Below are 19078 nucleotides of genomic sequence, written 5' to 3'. Positions count from 1 at the left end.
TCTTCACCTCAAAGGGAGGCATAAGTAGAAGAAATACTATCAGTAATAGAAATACTATTTCTAATAGTTTTCTTCACCTCAAAGGGAGATAATACAAGCTAGTCTCTACTGAATGGCTATTTTGTACAAGACGTTGTGTTAGGTACATTATATGTACATCTCAGTTAATCTTCTCAACAAGCCAGTGACCATTTACTCATTAATCTCCTACTTCTTCACATCAATCTAATCTTCACTCTACTTTATTGGCAGCTCTTAATCAAAATATTCCTTCAAGGCCCTAAGTTTCATTCTTGTCACCCTTAGAATTGCATGGTGAATCATTCTATCAGAGGACATTAGCCTTGTGCCTCTTTGTGTAAGGAGATTACTCTTCACATCATGCAGACCCAGATAGAGTCCATGCTACCTCCTTTTACTCCTGTAAAAATGCCTCTGTCATTTTCTATTACATCACCATTTTGATTTGTTATTGATATGTTTGTCTTTCCCACTAGTCCACGAACCCCTGAAGTATATGATTCATGTTCTACACATATTTTCATCTCCAACTCCTAGTACACTGTATAAAATATAGCAAGTCTTAATAAATATTTGCTGAATGATGATTCCTTAACTACTTCTTCTTTAGAAGCTTATTTAGGCACAAAAACTCCTATTATATTATCGTCCAGAAGAGATAAATTTATAGAGACAGAAAGTAGATGGGTGATTGCTTAAAGCTGGAATGGGGAAGACTTAGCTACAAAGGAATGGTAATTGAATGCTAATGGGCACAGGATTTCTTTTCAAGGGGCCACAAATACGGTGATGATCATACAACCCTGTCAATATGCTAAAAAAACAATGAATTGTACACCTCAAAAATAATTTTAAGGATGCCCATGCAATCAGAAAAAAAAAAAAAAAAGATGTTCTTCCTCTTCTCCTTTTTTCATTATTTTTAACAACCTTATTGATATATTATTCACATACCACACAATCCTTCATTATTAATACAGGGGGCTCTGCTATAAACTCTTCAGAAAATAGACTGTGTCTTATTCAACTTAGTATTCCCAGGACCTAGCACAGTGTTCAGAAATTAGTAAATGCTCATTTTGAGAATGAGAGACCCACAGTACTAAATTTATTACTAGTAATATATTTAAGTTATATTTTGGCTAAATATACTTTTAAAGGTTGATTTGAGGAAATCCAACCACCATTTATAAATTGATTTCTATGGGAAAACACATACTTAACACAAAAAAAGTCTGCAAGGCACCTTCCAAAACTTTTCCACTCATAAGTAAATAAAGCCCATGATTTATCTTGCGAGGTACTACCACTCCTACAACCTAGTCCCCTCCTAGACAAATATCTGTGTCCTCTAGAAACACTCAGATTTTTTTTGTAAAAAATCCAGATTTTTCCAACCTCCAGGTTATGAAATACTATTCCTGGAAGAAGGCCTTTTGAGGAATGAAGTATATCCTCTCTGAAGTAAGTCCAAAACTTTTGCAGGATAGCTTTTCTTTTCATTATGCTCTCAAAGTGTATAAAAAATAAGAATGGGGCTCTAAAAAAAACTGTTGAATGACTGAGTATATACATGGAGAGCCATTCATATAAGAATGCAATCCTTTTTATAAGAATTGTCATTTCTATCTAATCCACAGTTAGCCCTTTTCCATTTTTTTGGATACTGTATTTTTAACTACATTTTATTTTCTCTGCAATTTTTTTCATAAAAGATTATATAAAGGAATTTCAAATGCCATCTATCAAAGATATTGCTTTTGAATCAGAAATACTGTTTGGAGTATACTGCCAATAAACTTCATAGTAACATATTCCCTGCCCTAACATTTACAGCAATAATTACTGAACCCACCATCACACAATTTATATAGTGAACAGCACAAGATCCATATACTGGTTTCTCTTGGAATACTTCATGTAATTTTCAGATAATTAGCTCATTCTCCAATATTGTTGTGAAATGAGTAATAGCATCATCTTCATTTTGCCTCTGCATCAAAGAACTGCAGTCACTAGAAGTTACATGGTTATTTGTTCAAAGCCAGGGATACAATATCATCACAATTTTACCCCTCTAATTCTCTGCTGGCAGATCAATGCTCATTCCATTAGGCAATAGTATTATTAAAATTATTAAAATCATCTTAATAATTTTTGCAGTATATTTTTAAAGACACATATTTTGTGGTATCTTTTAAAAAGATACCACATATCATTTATATGCATGTCATTTAAATAACCATTGAGGACACTTGTCTCACTAAAGAATGAACAAAATTCTCACCATTTCATAGGATGCATTTAGTGTGATCAAATGAACCCATTATTTAAAAAATAAATTGCATTTATTTTATGTGTTTGCAAGCTTCTTAAAGCATAGGTCATGTGTTTTATTAATTGATCCATTCACAGTAGCTTACCCGTAGAGGAAACATAAGCATATGTAGACTGATTGAATATGGAGCCATGTATATAATTTGAGTAGTGTGAAGGGTTCATATGCACAATAAAAAATTTTTCACATAGTTTCTTACCTCTTCTAGTTGGCATGCTTTGATGACACTTCTGTATCTGTATTCATCATAGGAAACACCAAAGATGATATTTTCTTTAATGGTGCCAGGCATAATCCAGGAAAACTGAGAACAGAATGAAATTCTTCCACTGTGCTTAATTTTACCCTCTGAAGGCTCCAGTTCTCCCATAATCATCATTAGAAGTGAAGTCTGGAAATACAACCCATCATTATTAGGTCATTATCAAATCACGCTCAGGATTCACTTGCCCCTAATTATCATCCTAAGCAGAAGTGTATATTCTTATTTTTAAAGATCCTATTAACTAATTTGATTGAAAATATTTAAAATATTTCCTGTTCCATGTACTCTGCTAAGCACAAAAGATACAAGAGAAAGTAAAATTGACAATTACAATATAGTGTGACAAGTATTTTGATAGAGGTTCACAGAGAAGGGGCACCTGATTCAGATAGTTGGAATAGGTTTGGAAGAAGAATGGCAAAGGTTAGTAACAGCTAACAGTTGCTGAGTGCTCACTCTGTGTTGAGTGCTGTTCTATGTGCTTTAAATATATTAATTTATTTAATCTTCACAGAAATCCTACAAAGTAGATTCATTATCTTCATCTTATTAGGTAGAGGTTAGGTAATAGAGATGTATTCAGGTAATATTGTTCCCATGAGCTTTTCTTGGAGTATATAGTCATCTAAGAGATGACAGTACAAAAGGACTATCAGTCAACAAAGATTTATATAACTGTGAACAAAAATTAAAACTAATGACAGAATTAGAGTTGAAGAACTGTTATACGCCCGACAATAAGAAAAGTTAGCAGTAAAAACCAAATAAACAAAGGAAATGGGATGTAAGTTGGAGTGTAAAGGAAATTTGCTGATTACTTTATCAAGAAAAGCTGAAAATCAAAAGGTATCATTTAAAGCTAATAAACAAAGTAACAGAATCATAAGCAGATTTAACAATACAACGATAAATCTGAAAAAAGATACTACTACTGACTAAAATTGAGTAGAAGGAAAGGAGGTAGCAGAGGAAGAAAAAGCACTGATTTATTTATTTATTTATTTATTTATTTATTGAGACGGAGTCTCTGTTGCCCAGGCTGGAGTGCAGTGGTGCAATCTCGGCTCACTGCAAGCTCCGCCTCCTGGGTTCACGCCATTCTCCCGCCTCAGCCTCCTGAGTAGCTGGGACTACAGGCACCCACCACCACGCCGGGCTAATTTTCTGTATTTTTAGTAGAGACGGGGTTTCACCGTGTGAGCCAGGATGATCTCCATCTCCTAACCTCGAAAAAGCACTGATTTTATCAGAGCTCATATTAGTGAACTAGGGTCACATAGAATGAAAAATTTAACATAAAGTTATTAGTATAATTATTGCCACTGGAACACAAATACAGACTTTTTTAAAAGCCATAATACACACATATACACACACACTCACAGATACACATAGTATACAGACAATACAGTGACTTCATAACAAAGGAAAGAAAAACATAAAACAAAACATAGTAAGGCAACTCAGATGAAACAGATTTACAAAATTAGTAAACGAAAATCAAAAGGAGGTGACAGTTGCACAACTATGTGAGTATACTTTATGCCACAGAGCTATGCCCTTAAAAATGGTTAAAATGATAAATTTTATGTTATGTACATTTCACCACAATTTTTTTAAAATCCTTTTTTAAACAAATTCCAAAGTATATTAGCTAATCTATTCAAAAATATTTGTGGAGGACATACTTGAAATAAAAGTATATAAGTCAGTTTTATTTTTCAATTGGCTTAACCCATCTATTAAGAGGAAAAGACTTCAGATGAAATTAAAGACAAACCTAACTTTATGCTAACTAAAAGAGACACACCTAAAGCAAAGAATGCATAAAGGTTGAAAATGGAACTTAAAACTGTAAATACAAACAAAGAAACAAAAAAAAGGACTATAATTTTCATGTTAGACATATATATGTAGGCCCAAATACATTCAATGAAAAAGAAAAGGATCTTTATAATGCTAGAGTGTAATTACAATTATCTACACATTACATTTAAAAAACAATATTCTTGAAGTAAAAATTACAGAACCGATAAGGAATAACAGAGAGAAACGTATGTAGTTGAAGCTTTTAATTCAACTTTATCTGTTAATGACAAAGCAAGTAGAAAAAAGATAAGTGAAGATGTAGAAGACCTAAATATCATAAATAATGATGTACATTTAATATCTGAGTTGAACTCTAATCTATTAATAGAAATTACACAAATACATTCTTTTATGTGGTCAGAGAGCAAGTATAATTATTGACTATTTACTGGATACACAAAAAGGATAAAAATTCCAAGAAGTAGAAATAATTTGAACAACATTCTTGGAAAACAAAGAAAATTTGTTTTCTTTCTGGAAAATGTTAAACTTTCCCTTAGGATATCTTAGGTCAAAGAGGAAACAAATATAAAACAAAGCTACAGATTTTCTAGAAAACAATGTAATAGAAACACTATATATCAGAATCCATAATACATAGCTAAAGTATTACCCAGAGGAAAATGCACAACCTTTTAAAAAAGCATCAAACATCTAACTCAAAAACTAGAAAAACAACAAAAAAGCAGAAGAAAAATAGAATAATTAATAAAGATAAAATTATAAATTTTATAATTTATAATAATAAAATTTAACGATACAACAGAACAACAGAACAGTTGATATAACGATACAACAGAACAGTTAAACTAATAAGTAAATCTAAAAGCTAATTCATGGAAAGCTTGTTTGGTTTTAGTAGAAACCTAATCAAGAAGAAAAGTATCATCAAAGGAGTTGCAAAAACACAATATAAAAATTGAAATAAATAAAACAGAGAGAAAACTCATAAGGGACCGCTTGGGAAAAAAGAAAATTCAAAACAGGTAACTCTAGTGCTATTTAAACTGTTACAGAATCAGGGGAAAAGAAGACAAGCTTCCAGATTTTTTTTATTGGGTAACAATATTAATGGCCGGGTGCGGTGGCTCACGCCTGTAATCCCAGCACTTTGGGAGGCCGAGACGGGCGGTTCATGAGGTCAAGATATCAAGACCATCTTGGCCAACATGGTGAAACCCCGTCTCTACTAAAAATACAAAAATTAGCCGATGTGGTTGCGCGTGCCTGTAGTCCCAGCTACTTGGGAAGCTGAGGCAGGAGAATTGCTTGAGCCCGGGAGGCGGAGGTTGCAGTGAGCCGAGATCGCACCATTGTGCTCCAGCCTGGCGACAAGGAGTAAGACTCCATCTCAATAATAATAATAATAATAATAATAATAACAACAACAACAACAACAACAACAACAAAATCTTATGAAGATTGCTTGGAAATATAGATTTAATCTTATTTATGAATAGAAATACAAAAAATAAATAATATACCGTTGACCCTTTATCAACATGAAGGTTGGGGTGCCAACTCACTGTGTAGTCAAAAATCCACATATAATTTTTGACTCCACAAAAACTTAACTACTACTGGCCTATTGTTGACTGGAAACCTTACCGATAACATAAACATATTATGTTAACACATATTTCATAGTTAACATTATGTTAACACATATTTCATAGTTAACATATTATGTTAACACATATTTCATAGTTAACATATTATGTTAACACATATTTCATAGTTAACATATTATGTTAACACATATTTCATAGTTAACATATTATGTTAACACATATTTCATAGTTAACATATTATGTTAACACATATTTCATAGTTTGTATTTTGGAAAAAGTGCAAGGTCTTCACACCTGCTGGCATAGCTGCACTGATGGTTTCACATTTTATTTTCTTTTATTACAGTACTCTTTATAGTGGGTTCATTTAACTTGAAATTGCAGGCAACTGTAGCTGCAGACCTCAATATATAGTAAATACCAAGCAATTCAACTTTTTTCTTGTACTGTTTCAACTTTTCCGTGCTTCCTGGGAGCACTCACAGCATCACTAGTGGCACTTTGTATGGATTGCTTGATGTTATTCAAGGTTTATGGCATTGCACTAAACATGATGAAAAATATGCGAGAATCACTAGCAATCACTTTTTACTGCAATATGCAATTTACTGGAGAAAGAACTGCTCACATGGAGATGATTAGCATCACGTGGTGTTTTAAATAGCTACCCGCAATGCTTGAGCTTACCGTAACAGCAACGGGAAGTGGCTACCAAATTATTACAGTAGTACCATATGTACTACAGTTAGTTTTTTATGTAGTTATGGTTTAATACTATATTTTTATGTTTGTTTACATTTTTCTTGACTGCGAATGGTGCCAGGTAGGGTAAGGGTTGGTGTGTGTTAAGTTTTGATAAATTTTAACTTTTTATAGTAGATTGTGTGTATTTTATAGTAGTAAATGATAAAATAGGCTAGTGTCTACATATATTTTATGCATTCATGGCATATCTTACTTTTTCTTAATTTTCTCAATATTTGTAACCTACATAGTTTGTGAGTTTTTTCAAATTGTCAAAAATCTCCCCAAATTTTTCCAATGTATTAGTTGAAAAAAAGTTCACAAATAAGTGTACCCATGCAGTTCAAGCCTGTATTGTTTAAGGGTCAATTGTATTAGCGAGTGGACACCAAGAGTATATCAAAAGAATAAGGCATCAAGGGTGGTCTGTATTTGGTCTTTTCTTTCCTCTTATTCTTTCTAATTTCATTCTGGTCAAGTCTGACCTTCTTTACTATTACTTTCATTAAGTCACGAGTTATCTCTGTATTTCAAAAGACACTGGTTAATTATCACAGTTTCATCTCACTTGATGAATGAGCATTTGACCTTGCTGATAACACCCTTCTCCTTGACATCAGTTTGGTTCCAGGATGCCACATTCATTCACTAGCTTTATCTTCTCAGACTTTTATTTTATTGGGTTTTCTTCACCCACCTCCCTAGCCTCAAATACTTAGAATGCCCTTAGGCTAACCCCTAGACCCCTTTCTCTTCTTATCAACCCTCTTTCCTTTGGAATCTCATCCAGCCCCATCTTCACACTACCAGCCCCCTCTTCCTTGAAACTAGACTTGTACATCCAACTAACATCTTTATTTGGATGTCAAATAGGCATTTCAAACTTAATATCCCCAAACCAAGCTCCATCCAAAACCTGTTTCTCCCATTATCTTTCTAGTAAATGGCACCTTTATCCTTCCAGCTACTCAGTCCAGAAAGCTTGGAATCATCTTTGACTCCTCTATGAATTTTCTCATATGCCATTGTTCAACTTATCCATTAATTCTATTGGATCTTCCTTCAAAGCATGTCCTGAATCTGATCACATCCTACTATATTACTTCCACCACTACCTGGATCAAGCCACCATCATCACTTGCCTGAATTGGCACAATAGACTCCTAACTCATCTCCTTGCTTCCTCCCTTGTCTCCCTATAGAATAGCCTAAAAACATTAGCCAAAGTGGCCCTGTTACTTCTGTTTAAAACTCTCTGGTGGCCTCTAATCTCACCCAGAGAAAAAAGCCTTACTCTTTATGAAGGACTTTTTGGTCTACCCCCTACCTCCACCGCTGATTACTTCTCTGACAGTATTCTACCCTTCCTGTCTTACTCTATGCCAGCCTCAGTGACCTCCTTACTGTTCTTCAAACCAGACGGGTATAGTTAGTCCCATCTGAAAGCTTTGCACTTGCTTCACCTGCTACTTTGAAGACTCTTTCCAGAGTCTACATTCCCTAATCCCTCAACTCCTGCAAGTCTTTGTTCAAATGTTACCTTTCAATGTTTAAAGGCCACTTATATTTTTATTTTTGATGAAATATCTGTTCAATGCTTTGTACATTTTCCTAATGAGTTGGTGATATTTTTCATTATGATTCTAGGATCACTTTATATAGAGAGAAATTCCTCCTGTGTATAAGTTGAAATGATATCTTACACTACTCATAATAAAAGAAATGCAAATTAAGAATACATTGACATACTATTTTCTCTATAAGAGGAGAAACTTTTAAAATTAGATAATGTCATCTGTTAGTAACACTGTGGGGAAATCAGCACTCTTATATAGAGTGTATGGCATGAGTATGAATTGGTACAAGTTTCAGGGAAGGACATTTGACAACATCTACCAAAATCACAAGTACACAAATGCTTGACCACTTATAGGAAGCCTACTGATACAATTGCAGATGTGCTAAATGGTATGTATATAAAGTTATTTATAGTGTTGTTCTTTGTGTTAACAAAATATTGGAAACAACCCAAATGTCAATCAATAGTGATTCATTTTATCATAGAATATTCATCCATATGATAGAATACTATGCATCTATTTAAATGTGTGTGTGTGTGTGTGTGTGTCCTTGTTCAGGCTGCTATAACAAAATACCATGAACTGTGTGACTTATAAACAACAGGAATTTATGTCTCACAGTTCTGAAGGCTGGGAAATCCAAGATCAAGGTGCCAGCAGATTGGGTCTGCTAAGAGACTCCTGATTCCTGGATGGCCAGCTGTCTTCCTGCTGTGTTCTCACATGACAGAAAGGGGTGAGGGTCTCTCTAAGGGGTGAGGTTGTCTCTAAGGGGTGAGGGTCTCTCTAAGGCTTCTTTTATAAAGACACTCATCTCATTTACTAAGAACTCCACACTCATGGACTAATCACCTCCCAAAGGCCCCACCCTGCAATACCATCACCTTGGGAGTTAGGATTTCAACATATGAATGGCAGGGGAGAGACACAAATATTCAGCAGTGTGTATGTATGTGCAAGTCCTCTGTGCTTTGAATATGGAAAGTTGTCCAAGATAGTGGGAAAAGCAAGAAACAAAACTCTGCATATTGTTACATAAAAAGAGAGGTGGGGAACAATAAAAATATATATTGATTATATATATATATATGTATATATATGTGTGTGTATATATGTGTATATATATATAAACATCTCTGGAAAGATACTAAAAAAAATTACCCAGGTTGGCTACCTTGGTTGGATGAGGGAATGCAGTAGAATGGAAAATGGACAAATGAGAGACAGTAAAGAGAGGAAGAATTTTCAACTTTTTATATATTTTAATTTTCATTTTTAAATTTTAATAAATAATATCACCTAAAATATATTCAGAAGAAAGGAAGGTCAAGTAACAGATATCTTTTTGATATTTGTTTCAGTAAATTTTATAATTCTTATTACGTGGAAAAAAATCTAAATTACCTCATTTCTATATAAAATTGTTTTGCACAAAATTAAAACTAGAAGTAATATTTTCACATAGTACAGCTTTATGAACCCAAACACAATATAGTGATGATCCAGGTTAAAAATATATATATATACATATTGGACCAGACACAGTGGCTCATGCTTATAATCCCAGCACTTTGGGAGGTTGAAGCAGAAAGGTCACTTGAGCCCAGGAGTTCAAGGTTACAGTGAGCTATGATCACACCACTGAAGTTTAGCCTTGGTGACAGAGTAAGACCCTATCTCTAAAAAGAATAAAATTTTAAAAATTAAATAAAATAAATCATGTATTATGTCTATACATATGTGTGTGTGTATATATATGTGTTCAATGATGAATTTAACTTCATATCTCCCAAAATTCCAAAACATTGATAAAACTCTTTGCAGACATGTATTCTGTATGAAAAGCAAGCAAAAACATGAGCTAATAGCTTATTCTATACATATGAGTTCCAGTAATTACAAGAATAAGCTAAAACTCAGTACCATAGTGAGGCAATGATAGATAATAGAGACAAGGTGGTGTCAGGAATTGTCAGCAACAGCACTGCTTCAGCTGTGATGGGGACAACAGAAGGACTGAAACTTCCCACACACTGGTGAGATGCCACAAGCCAGCTTTCACTCAAGAGCATCCTGTGATGCAAAATTCTATACTAATATTGCTTCACTAAAATAATTCAAGGACGTTTCATAAGTGCAAGACACTTAATATAGACTAGAACAACTACAAACAAAAATCTATTTCCTAAAGATATTCAGTTAAATTTCTATAAAATACCTGTCAAGTGCTAGGCACTTGTTGACAGTCCTTGGAATATAAAAATAAAGAAGACATAGTCCCTTTGCAGCCTAGATGATTATGAATAGGGGAGAGTGATAAAAGTCAACAACGTTATTACTTTATCAGTAAAGTAACAAAGTAACAGAAAAATCTAGAAATATAAAATATACCCAAAATTTCACAGATAACAACTTGATAAATTTATCCTTCCAGACACATATATACATACACATGTGATTTTATGAAAAATGGATCATAATGTACATAACATTTTGTAACTTGTACATAACATTTTGTAACTCTTTATTCACTTAAGAGTATATCATATACATCTGTCACAGTCATTCTTTAAGAGCCCTTTTATTGGCTGAATAGCATGCCATTATAGAACTACACCAAAATTTATCTAATCACACTCCTATTATTCAACATTTATGAGACTCCTCCCACCCAATTTTTGGGTCCTGAAAGCAATGTTATATTGAAGAGCTTTACATAAAATCTCTGCAAACATATTAGAGTAAGTTATAGAAGTAGAAGAATTATTAGGTTATTTCTGATACAAATTACCAAATTGTATTGAGTGGGTAAGATTTAAATTAAAATGTTAATATTTTCAATTATTCAATCTTATATTTTAGCTAGATCTTTTGTCCAAAAAAAACAACTATAAAGTGCTCCATTCCTAATACTACTAAAAGGCAACCTCTTAGATAGAGCTGGTAAACTCCATTTCCAGAAGTTTTTAAATATTCCCAAGGGACCACTGCTTTCCTCTGACTCTGCCTTCATAGCTGCTTCCCATAAGATGCAATTGTAATGTCAGTCAGTAATTATCTGCTCATCAATTTTTAATAAAACTGCCTGACATTTAATTGCCAGTAAGTCTTGGAATTTGTAATTCCAAAGCTATTTTTGCACGTCTATCATAGAATTGATCTTGAAGACATATGCAGAATTAATTTTAAAAATTCTATGAAACACAATTACTACCTTTTCATAAACATCCTTGTTTAGATCATTGTTAACTTATTTAGTATCAGCCCCTCCTATGGTATAATTTTTTAATAGTGAAACTGCTAGTAATAATACACAAGTACAGAAGAAAAATAATAACATATTAAGAAAGAAAATGTTTATGTAAGAAAACATGCACAATTCCAGCTATTTTATTTTAAAAGCCTGTTTCATATGTAAGAAAACAACTGAAGAGAGAAACAACCAAATTGTATTATTATCATTGTGAACACCAATTTTTTTTTTTTTTTTTTTTTTTTTTTTTAGCCTATCACCTAGGCTAGAGTACAGTGATGCAATCATGGCTCACTGCAGTCTCCACCTCTCAGGCTCACGTGATCCTCCCACCTCAGCCTCCCAAGTAGCTGGGACTACAGGCACACACCACCACACCCAGCTATTTGTTTGTTTGTTTGTTTGTTTGTATTTTTTGTAGAGATGGGGTTTGCCATGTTGCCCAGGCTGGTCTCAAACTCCTGGACTCAAGTAATTCACCTGCCTTTGCTTCCAAAAGTGCTAGGATTATGGGTGTGAGCCACTGTACCCAGCCTGACACCAACTTTATTGACTGGAAATTTTTTGTGGCATTTTGTTTCCCAAGTCTCATATTCAATTCTTCAAAATATGGTTCTCCTCATCTTAGATATTGATAAATAATCGCCTTTCAGGAGTCTTTCTTAATTTCTATTTTCATTAACATTTTTACCTACAGCAGTAGCACTGCTTCCCTCTTACTTCCCTCCTTCTTTCCTTCCCTCCTCCCTACTTCCTTTCTTCCTCATTTCCTTCTTTCTTCCTTCCTCCCTTTCTTTCTTTTTCTGTTTGACTTAGATTATTGGGTATAATTCTAGAAAGTTTTTTGCAAAGCTTCAAGAGATCACTAAACTTTTTCTTACATTTCTACGAAGTACCACAGCTAAAATGACAGTCAAATGGGAACAAGGAACAATTTTATAGACTTCTGAAGCAAATACTTATTGCCTTATAGCCCATTCTAATACTAGAAAGCTCTTTCTCATCTCTAATTTGATTCTTTCATGTCTTTTAAATTTATTTTCTCAATAGTAAAAGACAGCAAGTGTTTATCATTATCTACACAATGGGTTATGTTCTTAAAGATCACTACAAAGTCTTCTCTTCTCCTGACAATAAACTTTTGTCCTTTTGCACTGTTTTCTTTCTAATCTACTAGTTTTTTTCAGATGTGTCTCCAAATATGCCCGGTTAAGTTGTTCTTAGGGTGGGATATGGAGAAGAGGTTGACCACTGAATAAATTAACATTCCTATGTATTTCTTCAAAAAACTATCCCACTAAATAATTTTTCCTTATAATATATCATAAGCAAATCTAAATCTATTCTGAAAACTCTAATGTTAACAAAAATGGGGACCTTTTGCTCATGTGGTTATTGAGGCAAAATGTAAGTGATGATTTTCCTGGACTGGCTCCGAAAAAATGTCTGTTCTGGTGAAGACTGGGTAAAATGGATGATTCGTTTATTCAATAAAAATAGTGAATGCTTGCCATGTGCAAGATACAGTGTTGAATGTGATGCAAAATATAAATATGTAGAAGAAAAAGCCACTGAAAATAATATGAGGAAATAAAAAACTAGAGTAAATTATCAGTGGAGTAATTTCTATTATACGAGACATTATACCCATACATTCTCCTAATGCTCATGTAAGAATTTCTCCAAAAATACTTTTCAGCACTACAGACAAACTAGAAAAAAAAAAAGAGACATGGATATCAAATTAAGTTCTTAATAGTGAAGAATAAAAGAGACTACCTTGCCTGCTCCAGTGGATCCAGCAACCGCCAACAACTGTCCTCTTTCTATCTTGAAATTAATATCTTTCAGGACAGGAGTACCAAGAAGTGAGAAATTACTGAAGAAGAGGCTGTCATCATCATTAGAAGTTTTTCTATTGCTATTGTTTTGTTTTGCTTTCTCAAATAATTCCCCAAATCCCTGTTAAATAAAACACACACACACACACACATCAAAAATAAAAGATGAGTTTGTCAGATATTTTCAATAAATGCTTGTTTTATGTATGATTAGTTTGAAAAGCACATGGCACATGATCCATTATACTGTATACATTATTACTTTATAGTACATAATTATATAGCATATGGTTTCTAGAGGACATGATCCAAAACTCAGATATTTGCCCATTATCAAGTTAAAGATTTTTTAATTTAAGTAAAGACTGAATACATACATATATACATACACACACACACACACACACACACACACCCTCTTATCCTATAAGCTGGGTACATAAACACTTATTTAATCTTCAGCATTAACATGAGATAGATTTTATAATCCTCCTCTTTCAAAGCTGTAGACTGTGACTCAGCAGTTAACTGACTAAAGTCACACAGGTTTAAGTCACAAACCAAATCTGAATTCTACTCCATTACATTTGGTAGCATCCTCTTCTGAGAAGCTCAGAGCATTTCTTGAAGCAATTATTGTTGAAAATAAATATGAAGAGATTGCCAGATGATTCAAATGAATTCATTTCACAAAAGTAGCTAGGAAGAAGTAATTCCCTTTTAAAAATTCCTTGCCTCACTATTGCCCCCTTGGGAAGCTTTAGCATAGTGGTCTTCAAATCAAAGTAAACAGTCCTAAAGATTGATCAGGAGGAAGCAAATGCACCTTGTTTTAAGGGACTCTATTAACTCTTTCCTACAATTAACCTGCCTGAGAATCTATCATTTCTCCTGACCTACTTCCCTCTCATGAGTCCTTCCCTCATTTTATACAGACAGCCTTCTCACTTACCATGCAAGGGAGTATAGTACTAGTCTTACTATGTAGAACTTTCTGGAGTAGAAAAACCTCTGGGACTCAAACAAGGGGACCATGAGAGAATGACTTTCTCTTGAAAGAGGCTCCCATAAAAGCAAAGGCAGAAATACTGAAGGAGGCAGTATCTTATTTCACCCAGATTTCAAACATAAAGTAATCTATGTGTCTTATCTATTCTTAGAGTCAAATTGCAGAAATGAGTAGGGGAATAAAGCATTTTAATTAACACATTATTTAATTATTTTAATTTTAATAATTTAATGAAGTAATTAATAATAGTTATTAATTATCTGTATTTTAAAGTCAGACTTTTCCTGACAGAAAGCAAGTTATATCTAGCTGATTGACTTGACAATAAGAGCTAATTTCATGAATTCATTTATTTTCCATAAATTGAATGCACTGAAACTGCAGCTTCAAGGTTTTGAAGAAATCCATGTAGCATACTTACGCAGTGCAAAATACACAAGAAACTACATCATTTGCCACCACTTAAAACTATGTCAAAATATTTATAAGTTAACTTAAAAGTGTGTCAGGGGTACATAGGTTTTCAAAATTCTTTTAAGGCATACATAAACAATCAAGCTTGAAGACTACTGCTTTGAGTTTTTTATTATATGGGTAGCTAACAATGAAAGTATTTTAAAATGAGACAAAGGTATTTGTTATTCCCGTATTCATTTATTTATCTAATAAATATTTATTGAGTATAATCTCTGTATTAGAAACTACTTCAAACGTCCTACATGGGAGAATGATAAATGAATTAATATTGCAATGTGCTTGCTGCAACAATTGAAATCACACCACATCATATAGGAGTACATTCAAGAGAACAACTGACTCACCCTTGACCAAGTAAATTACATGCGTGTTAGGCTATGAAGGACGTAAGTAGGATTTCACAAGACTAAGACATCGTTATAGGTGTTCCAGGAAGATGGATCTGCATGCACAGTGATTTAGGCACAAAGGAACAAAATATATCTCAGGAATGGTGTGAGTGGCTGGGTCAGAGGTATTGACAAGGTGACAAAGGCTATTAACCTAAAAGTTGTGAGTTTCATGCTTAGAAGTGGGACTTTTATCCAATAAGCACTTGTATCAATGGAGGACTATTGTTACTATAACTTTTATTTCTGATTACAGAAGACACATTTGAAAATGTAGAAAACCAGAAATAAGAAAAGAGAAATCACCTGTAGTTGTACCACTAAGAACTATGTTTAACATTTCAATGGATATCATTCCATACATTTTTATTTATATTTACATTTACATATAGTAAATGTGTATATTTACATATACTAAAAATCATATATACGGGCCAGGTGCAAGGACTCATGCCTGTAATCCCCACACTTGGGGTGGCTGAGGCAGGAGGATCGTTTGAGAACAGAAGTTCAAGACCAGCCTGGGCAATGTAGTGAGATCCTGTCTCTACAAAAAAATTAAAAATTAGGTAGGCCGCCAGGCGTGGTAGCTCACACCTGTAATCCCAGCACTTTGGGAGGCCGAGGTGAGTGGATCACAAGGTCAAGAATTCAAGACAAGTCTCACCAATGGTGAAACCCCGTCTCTACTAAAAATACAAAAATTAGGTGGGTGCAGTGGCAGGCACCTGTAATCCCAGCTACTCAGGAGGCTGAAGTAGGAGAATTGCTTGAACCTGGGCAGCAGAGGTTGCAGTGAGCCGAGATTGCACCACTGCACTCCAGACTGGGTGACAGAGTGAGACTCCATCTCAAAAAACAAACAAACAAACAAAAATTAGCTAGGCATGGTGGTGTGCACCTGTAGCCCTAGCTACTCAACAGGCTAAGGCAGGAGGATCACTTGAGCCCAAGTTCAAGGTTACAGTGTGCTACAATTGTGCCACTGCACTCCAGTCCACATGATAGAGCAAGATTCTGTCTCTTAGAGAAAAAAAAAAATCATATATGTGATTTTTTTTTTTTAAATAAGTGATGATATGCTGAGTGAGAAAGGACTGTGGAGTCATAGAAGCCTAGCCTGACATTTTAGCTCTGCCCTAGCTAGGTGTGTAACCATGCTTGAGTTACTTAAACTGTCTAAGCCTCAGCTTCCTAATATGTTAATAGGAATTTTACTTACTCTCAGGTTTGGAGCAAGGGAGGAGTCATATATAACTCACCAGGGACTTGCCTCTCAGAGATGCTATCAAAGGAGATGGAGAATACACTAAAATGAGTGGGTATTTATGAAGCCTGGGGAGTGAGGAACAAGAACATTGAGGTACGTGCAGGAAATTTGGAAACATATGTATGAAGTTCAAGAAAGAAACTGAAGCCAGAGATGTGCATTTGAGAGTCATCAGCACATTGATATCACTTGAGCCTGAGAGAGGTCACCCACAGAGAACATAAAAAGTCAGAATGAGGCTGATATGGTTTGGCTATGTCCTCACCCAAATCTCATCTTGAATTGTAGCTCCCATAATTCCCATGTGTTGCCAGGGGGACCCAGTGGGAGATAATTGAATCATGGGGGCGGGTCTTGCCCATCCTATTCTCATGATAGTGAAGAAGTCTCACAAGATCCAATGGTTTAATAAAGGGGAGTTTCCCTGCACAAGTTCTATTCTCTTATCTGCCTCCATGTGAGACGCACCTTTCATCCTCCAACATGATTGTGAGGCCTCCCCAGCCACGTGGAACTGTGAATCCCTTAAGCCCCTTTCTTTTGTAAATTGGCCATTCTTGGGTATGTCTTTATCAGCAACATGAAAACCAACTAACACGGAAGCCTAGGTGGGGACCCAGTGGCCCATAATCACTTAAGTGGCAGGCAGGGCAGACTTAGAAGTCATGGCCTGAGGCCAAAATGATCTGGAAAGAACGGTTCACTGAAGCTACATTAAATGATATATTCTACAAGAGTATAACAGTTTTAATAGATTGGTGATAGCAGAATCTATGTTGTAGTGGGGAGAAGTCCACAAAAAGTGAAGACGTGAGAACAGCCTTGACAGCAAAGGGAAGAAGAGTGATAAGGTTTTGGGCATGAGGTTGCATGAGCAAAAGTCAGGGAAGAAATTGTTTAACTTGAAAATATTTAAACATGAGAAGGAGTCAGTTGACAAAAGATATGGAAGCTTCTGGAGGAAGAACAATTGCTGGTCCTCTGTTCTGAGAAGATGAAGCAAAATAGAATAGTTCAGACAAGGGTAAGAGGAAGCATACGTCTTTCTCTTAGATACAAAAGAAGAAAAAGGTAATTCCAAGGGTGAAGAGAGATGTTGGAAACATTCAAATATGATGGTGGCCTCTATTTCTCTATGTATTGTGGGAGACAAGGCCATCTACTGGGGGTGAACAGATCCTGGGAGAAGATGGAAATTTTGTGAATGTGATAAAAATCTGGAATAGCCTTTAGGGAAATGGTAAAGGAAATTAAAGACAAATGAAAGGATTTCCCAAGAAGGATTATAGACCCATATAAGGTTGAAACAATAAATGTATAAAACTTACAGTTGACTAGAGTCAACAGATAGCACTATTGTTTCCCAGATAGCACTTCCTTCTCCAAAACTGATAAAGTAAGAGTTTTGCAGGAAAAAAAAAAAAAAAAATCACCAAAAGGAAAAGGGAATTGAGAGTGCAGCTGAGAGAATGAAATTACTGTTCTTTGAATAAGCAGAGGTCAAATCAGGAGTCCAAAAGGAAGAATTAAGGAGACTAGAAATTCTGATGAAATGGAAAGGCGGTAAATGTAGAATTAAAAGACTCAAAGAGTTGGAAGATTAGGAAATTCCAGACTGCGAAAGAGATTTCAGAGTGCAACATTTCCAAAGCGAGGTAAGTCCAGGTGCTAACAAAACTCAGGATATGACTAAGAGAGAAAGCTTCTGAAGAAGTCACTACAAAATATAAGTTCTAAGTATTGGAAGACTCGTTTATACGGATATTAAAGCCTCAAACAGGAAATTTAACAAGCATCAGCATCATAAGTAAATGCCATCAAGGGGTGCACAGAGTTTAGGTGACAAAGACTGGAGGAGGTAGATGCCACCAGATGGAAGACAACAGTTTAGTGAAAGGGCCCTAGCCTATGACATTTGGGACCAAAATCCATTTTCAATCTTTGCCAGTTGTGTGAGTTGAGTCAAGTCCCTAAACTTTTTGAAGCCTCCATTTTATTATCAGTGAAATGAAAATATTAATTTTATTGAGGTCATAGAAATGCTGTGAGAATTAAGTGGGAAAAAACATATAAAGCGCTTATCCTAGTGCCTGGCACATAGTAAGGGCTCAAGCATGCTACCTATTTAATTAGATGGAGTGAGACAGGAATTGAGGATTTTTGCACTAGAGTAGGAAAATAACGACCTGAAAGTAGTAGAAAATGTCAAACTACATATTTTTCCTTCATGCCTACAAAGACACTTGAAATTCCTAAAATCAAAGTAAAATAAATCTGATCCACAAACTTTTATACCAAACAATTTTGCTAGGCACATGGGAATTACTCTGTTACCTATATCTTTAAAAAATGAAGTAAAACAAAGCACTGGTACTCAAGTTACTTATATAAATGAATCCAAAGTATGACATTGAGAAAGATTTAGACCTAGGACATTGGCTTCATACCTCC

The 19078-nt window shown here is 34.7% G+C and overlaps 1 protein-coding gene across 1 annotated transcript in view; it reads right to left on the bottom strand.

The window, feature by feature from the left end:
• The window catches only part of CFTR (CF transmembrane conductance regulator), a 188297-nt gene that overhangs the window by 102280 nt on the left and 66939 nt on the right, over nucleotides 1-19078 (bottom strand). The window contains exons 10-11 of the mRNA XM_073009299.1: nucleotides 13421-13603; nucleotides 2559-2750 (exon numbers count right to left, since the gene is read on the bottom strand). Of these exons, the coding sequence (XP_072865400.1) occupies nucleotides 2559-2750; nucleotides 13421-13603 (375 nt within the window). The remainder of the gene's footprint in view (nucleotides 1-2558; nucleotides 2751-13420; nucleotides 13604-19078) is intronic.

Source organism: Chlorocebus sabaeus, chromosome 21, assembly GCF_047675955.1.
Source record: "Chlorocebus sabaeus isolate Y175 chromosome 21, mChlSab1.0.hap1, whole genome shotgun sequence".
NCBI classification, from domain to species: domain Eukaryota; kingdom Metazoa; phylum Chordata; class Mammalia; order Primates; family Cercopithecidae; genus Chlorocebus; species Chlorocebus sabaeus.
Note: the sequence above shows the minus strand (reverse complement) of the source record. Positions and strands in the feature narration are given on the sequence as shown.